General features: G+C 40.8%; 1 protein-coding gene across 1 annotated transcript in view; it reads right to left on the bottom strand.

Annotated features, from left to right (window-relative positions):
- Positions 1-4,575: 4,575 nt before the first annotated feature.
- Positions 4,576-8,148, bottom strand: part of LOC118336875 (M-phase inducer phosphatase 1-like) — a 4,428-nt gene continuing 855 nt past the window's right edge. The window contains exons 2-6 of the mRNA XM_035673633.1: positions 7,675-7,779; positions 7,520-7,582; positions 7,293-7,391; positions 6,769-7,014; positions 4,576-5,712 (exon numbers count right to left, since the gene is read on the bottom strand). Coding sequence (XP_035529526.1) covers positions 5,572-5,712; positions 6,769-7,014; positions 7,293-7,391; positions 7,520-7,582; positions 7,675-7,779 — 654 coding nt within the window. The 3' untranslated portion in view covers positions 4,576-5,571. The remainder of the gene's footprint in view (positions 5,713-6,768; positions 7,015-7,292; positions 7,392-7,519; positions 7,583-7,674; positions 7,780-8,148) is intronic.

Raw genomic sequence — 8,148 nt, 5'->3', positions numbered from 1 at the left:
AAAGACTGGAAACAAGGGGAACCAGCTAGCCTGGTTCTCTCCACAGATAACAAAACCCCACTAGTTCTCATGTTATGTCTTGTTGATAGTCCAAACAAAAACCGAAGTGTACATGTTACACAATGTGGCTTTAAGGCAGATTGGGTCACTTTCCAAAGGAGCCAGGCTGTTTCCCACGCTTTACAAATCTTCTTGCTACGCTAAGCTAACCAGCTGCTGACTGTAGCTTCATAATTACCTTACAGACCTGAGACTGGTATCAATCTTTTCATCAAACCCAAAATGTCAAACTGTTCCTTTAAGACAGGATTGACTACTTTAGATTAAAGTCCTGGTTTGATTTACACTCTGATCAGGACACCAACACTTAATGTTGAGCCCAGTTTTATGAAGCATTTCATCTGAAAAGGTGTGGACCAGAAGTATTTCACACTGTGTGTAATTATTAGCCCAGGCAGATTTGCAGGTATTACACTTCAGTAAGAAAGGAGTGAATGAGCGGGATCACTGCAGGTAACTATTAACCAAAATCAGTGTGGACATTCAATGTGAAAGTGAAGCCAGATTTCAGTCAGTGTGAAACTTAAATTTGCAGATTTTTCCACATTCTCTGCAGCAACTGTATGTAGAGGATCATATTTTAAACACATTTTTAAAACCAAAGCAGTGAGCATGAAGAATGTGCTGCCACTTGTCTGATGAATACCACAACAAAAGTCTGAGCAAGTTTCAGTGCTTTTGAAATATGAGTCACAGTTCCCGCTGATGAAACCAGCCGAATAAGAACAACAGGATGTATCAGCCACTTACACGGACCAATAACAGCGAGGCGTGCGTGTTTGAAATAAAGGAAGCTAAAGATAACATCCTACGCTAAAATATCTTTTCTGTCAATTCTGCATTCTCAGCAAGGGGGAATGAAAACATGCTCAACTAATGGTGAATACACAGAAAGCAGAAGTATGCAGAAAGGTTTGAACATCTTTACTGAAAACTCGGTGCAAGTTTCTAATCCTCAATGACATTCAAAAAGGAAGTTCACCTCACAAAATCACAAACCCCCACCCTTCCCTTTGAAACCACAGTGTTATGCTATGTTTCAACACCCTTTCCAGGTTGTTAGGACTTTGTTTTACGGCCTGATTTGTCAGTTTACTGTCAATGTCAACGGGTCAGAGCAAACAGGGGTTTTAAAGGTGACACCCAGACTGAAGCTTTGTGTGAGGGCACCTTTGATCGGCCCTGCAGCAGCCCGCAGGACCCCGGGGTGGGGTATCAAACAGGGCAAGCTGTGGTAAAGAGGTGGATTCACAAAGGAGAGATGGTGATAGGAAGGGTGGAGTAGTTTAGGGGCAACTCAGCAGGGTGCTGGTGAGGAGCCTGAAAACTGTTGTTACTGTAATGACTGACAGGCAGGCAGACGGATGCATTTGTAGTTTATCTGCTGACCTTGTCGGCAGTGAGGGATTTTTAGGAATGCACGATACGGACTTTTCTTCAGCTGATACCGATAAAATAACCAATAATTTCACACTTTGTTGAGTTCATAACCTGTAGTTTTTACACACTAATGGCAAGGAAGACTAAGATGTTCACAAACATATTTTCATAAAACATAAAGACTGTCAGTCGTTTGACCCAATAGTTAACGTGCATCCCTCGTTTTTTTTAATATTTATAGACCCTATTATACACTATGAAAGCAGCAGTAATAGATTATTTCTGGTCAGCTGGGTGCAGCGCAGCAAGCAATAAACACAACACTGATTATCACCTTTTAAAGCTGCTAACCTACTAGCAAACACATTCAGCAGATACTGAGCAGTAGTAATATTAGAGATTTCTGGCCAACTAATGAATCCAATCTCTCTCCTTTTAACTCTGTTTTGGTCTCCAATAAAGACAGAAATACCTGGCTAGTCTTCAACTTATCTAAATATCTTCAGCTGCTCCAAGGAGTTCACAAGCTAGTCGCTAACTGTGTCCATTTGAAAGCACTACAGACGTGGAGGTCACATCTTTCACATTATATCCACAGTTCACAGAAAAACGTTGAAAAATAAACATAGTGTTTCATTTTTCCATGTTTCCTCCAGTTATATTGTGGTTTCTGTTGTCAGTGTAAAAGAAAAAGGCCATGAGGAACAGGGAAGGTAAAAAGCCAAAGTCAAAACCTAAATTGAAGGAATGGCTCAACATTTCACCAAATGTGCTCATCTACTTTCTTGGCGAGAGTTAGATAAAAACATAGATTCCATTCTCGTATTTATACCATAATAAACTTTTGAGTTTAGCTTAGCATACAGACTGGAAGCTGGGGAAACAGTTAAACTGGCTCTGTACAAAACTTACTCAATCTGCCTATCAGCACCTCTAACACATATCTTGTCAGTTTAATCTGTCCAAAACCAAAAGTGTCCAAAAAGCCAGTGTTTACAGTCTTTAAGATAAGCTGCAATAAAAAGCAGCTGGCTATAGCTTTAGAATAAGCAAATAAACATAAAAGTTCAATCAAGTTCAATCTTCTCGTTTTAATCGTCACAGAAAACTGTTTTTTAACTTGAAACTTTTAAGAGAACAAAAAAAAGACCATTCACTATTAGGAGTGGAACAAGAAATTAACAGACAAAACAATCTGCCTGAATGGTCTCATTACACTGCAATAGAAAACCATCTGTAGCTTTGATTTTACATGTAATGATTTTAGATTTAAAACAGAGCACACATTGTTAGGCGAATTAAAAAAAAAGTTCCAAGTTTTGCTAAATTTTAAAGCTCTCCCTTTGCTTTGCTGAATGTGCTGCTCCTAATTGGACGGGTCCAGTTGTAAAATCTGGCTTTTCTTTTTTTCATTAGGGAGACCTGCCAAGGTCTCATCTACATTTTAAAACCAACTGTTGAAGTGGAAAATGAAGCTCGTCTTGAAAGCCTCTCGAAAGTGTTGCATTATGTATGCCTCATGTAAAGGTGCAAGGCCCCTTAGACCTCAGCAACTGGCCAATTAATCGCCTTGCTCAGACAAAGGTGGCAGCTTCATATGAATGGAATACACTTAATTGACAAATACTTGTAAAGATCACTGAAACAAAAGTTTAGTTTTCTGCTTTCCTTTGCCCCCCCCCCTCCCTCCCCCTCATTTACATTAAATCTTTACCATCGTCCCAGGGTTCAGGGAAGAATTAATGCCTCTTCAGTTGAGCTGGAGTTGCACAAGACAACCAACAGACACTTGTGTCAGCTAGAAACTGTTGGCTGTAAATTAGTCTTTAGAACTCAATCGGAGGAATGCAAACAAAGGCCTGCCCTCTCATTCCCATACACACGTCCGCGGAGAAACTGCCTGATTTCAAACTTTGGTACAGTGCCAGAAGGGTGGGAGTTGCGCTTCTATAACCTCTCCATCAGATCGGTCACGTGTTTACAGCACGTGGTGGCTCTGATTTTTCCCCCTCGTGCAACAGGACTGTTAACCTCCCTGTCCAGACACGTCAGCTGGCTGCCAGGAGCTGCCCCCACAACGCCACTCCCTCTGCATACAGGAATGTGTGTGTGTGTATGTATGTCAAGGCACGTGCTGCAGCAGAGGCCACTCCCAGAGTCGGCCAGAGAGGGAGAATTTGAAAAAACAGGAACTGCTCTGTGTGTAGGAAAACCTGTGTCCCCGCCGCATGCAGGATAGACCAAACAAAACGGCACACGTGCTATTCTTAGCGTTCAAATGTGGAAAGTCCAGTTTGCTTTGACTGAACCCTGCAACAACTCTGGATCTGAACTAGAAGTGCCTTAAATCTGGAACATGGACTGATATGTATAGTTGAGCTGCAACAAACGATTATTTTCATCATCATTTGACTGTTAATTCTTTCTTCAACTACAAAACATTAGAAAATATTGAAAAAGGCTCATTACCTGTGTTCAAGCTGACAAAATTGCTATTTCAAAAGGTTTATACTGCTCGTTTTGTTCCACCAACAGACCAAAAGCTTCTGCTTTTACAATCATAACACAGGGGGAGGAAAAAATAAATAAATAAATAACTGTAAATCCTCCCAGTGGAGAAGCTGTAGCAAGAGACTGACATTTTAGCTTAATAATCAATTATCAAATCAGTAAAAAGGTCTCCTTTGGGGGCTGTGTCCACAATCACTTGCCTTATTCAATATTCCCAACATAATAAAACACTCATAAGTGATTTCAGTCATTTATGAATAATCTGGTGCCATCACTGACAGGTGTAGTGTTGTATAATCTTAATGTATACATACAGAAATGTTAAATTGCATTACAGTATTTTAGCATATAGTCTGGAACCTATGGACACATTCGGTTTCATTGTGGGAATTTTTGAGGGGAATGAAGTTTTGTACTAAAAATACAGACACTTAAAAAAAAAAAAGACTTAAAGTAACTGTAGTGCACTATATAGCAAATAGGAGTAATTTCAAAACACATCCCTGGTTTTAGTCTGCAAAGTGACTCAAATAACTCCCATTTATTGCCCCAGATCCTACCAACAGCACAAAATCTAAAGTCAGACAATTTAAAAAGGAAAATAAAGATACTTGTACATCACAATTGAACACACATTGGCTCTTTATTTCAGCGGCTCCCCCACGAGCCTGTACCAAAATATTCAAATCACCCCAATTCATTATAAACATCATTAGATCTGCAGAGGGGAAGACAGTTTCTCTCTCAAAATTAAAAAGGAATCAAAGCAAAACAAAGAATGTTTTTCTTAGATCAAAAATCCTCACACTCGCTGACCTGCAGCAATAGAAAAAAATCTCACTGCAAAGTTAACAGGTAGTTGGTTTGCTTTGGCATCTTCTGGCCGAGAAAAAAAAAGTTACCAAGTATTGCAACTGATCAAAGGTAGAAGAAAAGAAAAGCTCTGCAATAATCTTATACAAGTTGTCATTAAAATGTCCAATTAGCAGTTTGGGACGCCTAGAGAAAGGCATACTTTCCACAAAATGTGTTCAATGTGTAAATGGGGTAGACAATTCAATAAAAAATAAAACCAGTATCAAAAACAACAAAAAAAGCACCTCACCATTTCAAGGTATTTAAATTAAGTGCTTAAATAAGGTGGGACATGACAAATGCAAAATAAAAAACAAATATCCAGGGAGGAGGCAGACTTCAGACTTGGCAGTGTGGTTTGGTTGTGTTATTGCAATCTGGCAGTGATTTGTGCTGCAAACGCCAGGATAGTAAAAAACAATAAGGTAAAACAGGCAGTAGGTCCGAGTGGTTTTTAAAAACGATCACATTGCTTCAGATCACCTTAAAGAAATCTGCCCACCGCACCTCAGCGACTTCTTTAGGTCAAGCGTTCATTGTGTCACGTCTTTCCCTCTTTTAAATTTGCATAAATAACTAACTTTGCTATAGTTAAATGAACATTTGAGACTTTATATAAAAATCCCCTTCTGTTGGCACGATCCCAAAAAGGTATTTCCTCGTTTGGTGGGGTGAGGCCTCAGGCTGAGAGGAGTTTGTGCTCCGTCTGTTCAGGGGGGGGGAGGCAGTGTGTTTTGGAGGCAGTTTAGGAGGACGAGGAGGCGCTCACAGCTTCTTGAGTCGGCTGTACATGTCTCTCTTGCTGCGCTCCCCGGCCCAGGTGCGACTCTTGAGGCGGAACTTCCTCAGGTCCTCCTTGAAGTCCTCGTGGTGCATGGGCCGGTAGGACTCAGGTTCACATTGGGACTGTGCAAGAAGAGAACGAGGAGTTCAAAGTACTGAAGAGCCACAGAGGGTTTTATTTAATCATTACTACAGTGGACAATTGCTAACTAAAGTGGTAGATTATAAAAAGGTGGCTATGCATATGACAAAGTCCTCTCAACTCCAAGCTCAAACTTTTGCTGATCTTACAAGACCATGAAGACATACATAAAAGAAGCTTGTAAAGGGACCCTGATAAGCTTATTTTGTTACATAATGTAGCAATGTGACAAAAGCTCGAGTAAATATTTAGTTGTGTAATTTGAGTAAATAAGCTTTAGAAATCCAATTATTATGGAGAAAACTCCAATTGGCTAGAAAGTGCACTTCATTAAACACCACCATAAACATGTGATTGTTGGTGCAATAAGAGTGCACTAATCTACACAAATATTAGAAAATAATGCACACTTAGCAAAGTGCATTATCTTTCATAATGTGCTGTTTTATATGGGAATCCCTGACATGAACTCCTTTTGTGCAGTCTCAAAAAATGAAACCCAAATGCACAAAGGCTTATCTGCCAATCACACATTATCATAACAGAATTACTTCGGGATTCTCAGTACAAAATGTGTCCTTCAACAATACAAATGGTAGACTGACCATCTGACCAACTTCAAACTGCGTTAGTTTGCTGGCAATCTGACAGCAAACACCCCAATTTACCACGATTGGTTAATGTAAAAAAAAGCTTTCTGTAAAAAAAGCTAAAACCAGTATTTCAGATAATGTCGAGTGGTTTCCAGTACCATTCCTTAGAATTAGCTGTTGCACATTATATTTAGTGCATAAAAGGCACTCTGGAAGGGTTAATGAACAACTAAATGATCTACAGATAGACACCAATTTACCAAACCACTTCAAAGTCTTCGTAATTTTACTGCAAATAACTGCGGATCCCAACAAAACCACTTCAGTGACAGTCAAAATCTCCCTAACGGGTACCAATTGGACCGTGGTGAGATTAACAGCTTTTGTTCAAGTTCGACTGGCAGACAAAGTATCAGTTGAAGAGGAATCAAAAGCTAAACTGACCTGGAAATGGGGGAAGAAGTCTTTGTATCCGCCCTTGAGGATGTAGAGCTCGGGGTAGTGGAGTTTGGGATACTCGTTCATGGCGCGGTCTCTCTCCCTGACGAACCGGCACATGCGGGGGCCGCGCTCCGACGAGAACTCGCAGTGGAAGATTATGACGACGCGTTTGTCCTGGCAGGATGGGATGATGGGCGTTTTGAGGAGGAAGTCCTCCACCTGGTCCTCCTGGTGCAAGTTCAGGGCTCCCTGAGAGGCCGAAGACAAACCCAAACGCTTAATTCATAAGATACAGGAACCGACCGAGAAGCATCCGAGCAGAAATGCCAGACATAGATTAAATGACAGTACATGAACTAGGAGAAATGCCACCAAACTAATGTATTTATAGTTCTCACAGACTTGCAGTGTCTAAAAATATCTTAAAGCTAGTTTCAATCCACACCTCAACATATTTCTGAAGGAAATGATTCCCAAAGTGGATTTTCTTTCTGCTCAAAAAACTAAATTTCTGGACATTCGCTCACCTTGATGTGTCCTCCCTCAAATTCGTAGGGGTAGCGGCAGTCGATGACAATGACTTGCTCGACTAGATGATTAAACTGGTTGGAGACAGCTGCCACCATCTGAGGATGACGCAGAACAGCATTATTAACAAGTTGAAAAAGGGCGATTTGTTATTCTAGCACAGAAAATGTATTGTTCGCCCCACTTTGACACACAAAGAAAAACAAACAGTAGTGCCTCTACTCACCGTCTCTGAGGTAATGTACTTGAGGTCTTGATGTTTGCCATCCACTGTGGGGAGTACAAAAGGCTAAAGAGGGGAGGAAAAAAAAGGAAATCGATCAGAAGAGCAATTCAACACAATTAAGTGATCAGTGTAAGAAACACAGCCGCCCTCCTTACCTTGGTGAAATCTCCTATTAGCTCGTTAGAGCCGTCCTCTCCGTCCAGCAGCTTCTCAATGTCCGTCTGGCAGCAGGACTTGGACCTCTGGAGCAGAGAGAAGCCCTGGAAGAAAAGAAGGGAAGAACTTAAGGACGCAGTCAAGGAGAAAATAAGGTAATTTGAGATTGTCTGTAAAGCCAGGGACAATAGACTGCAATCCTTCAGAAGCCATTACTTCACTTCCACTAAGGAGGCAACAGATGGTCAGTTTGTGCTCAGCAAATTCAGCCCAACACCACGTCTGTGCTTTCGTCTTTAAGCTTCAACTTCCACCTTTGTTAAACAAGACTATTTCAAGCTTGTGGCAAGTGATTTGGACCGGATCAATACTAGATAATGGGCTCCAGTCACTGATGCTGATATGTGTGTGTGTGTGTATGTGTGTGTATGTGTATATGTGTGTGTATGTGTATGTGTATATGTGTGTATATG

Source organism: Morone saxatilis, unplaced genomic scaffold, assembly GCF_004916995.1.
Source record: "Morone saxatilis isolate NCDOM2014 unplaced genomic scaffold, NCSU_SB_2.0 Contig3, whole genome shotgun sequence".
NCBI lineage: Eukaryota > Metazoa > Chordata > Actinopteri > Moronidae > Morone > Morone saxatilis.
Note: the sequence above shows the minus strand (reverse complement) of the source record. Positions and strands in the feature narration are given on the sequence as shown.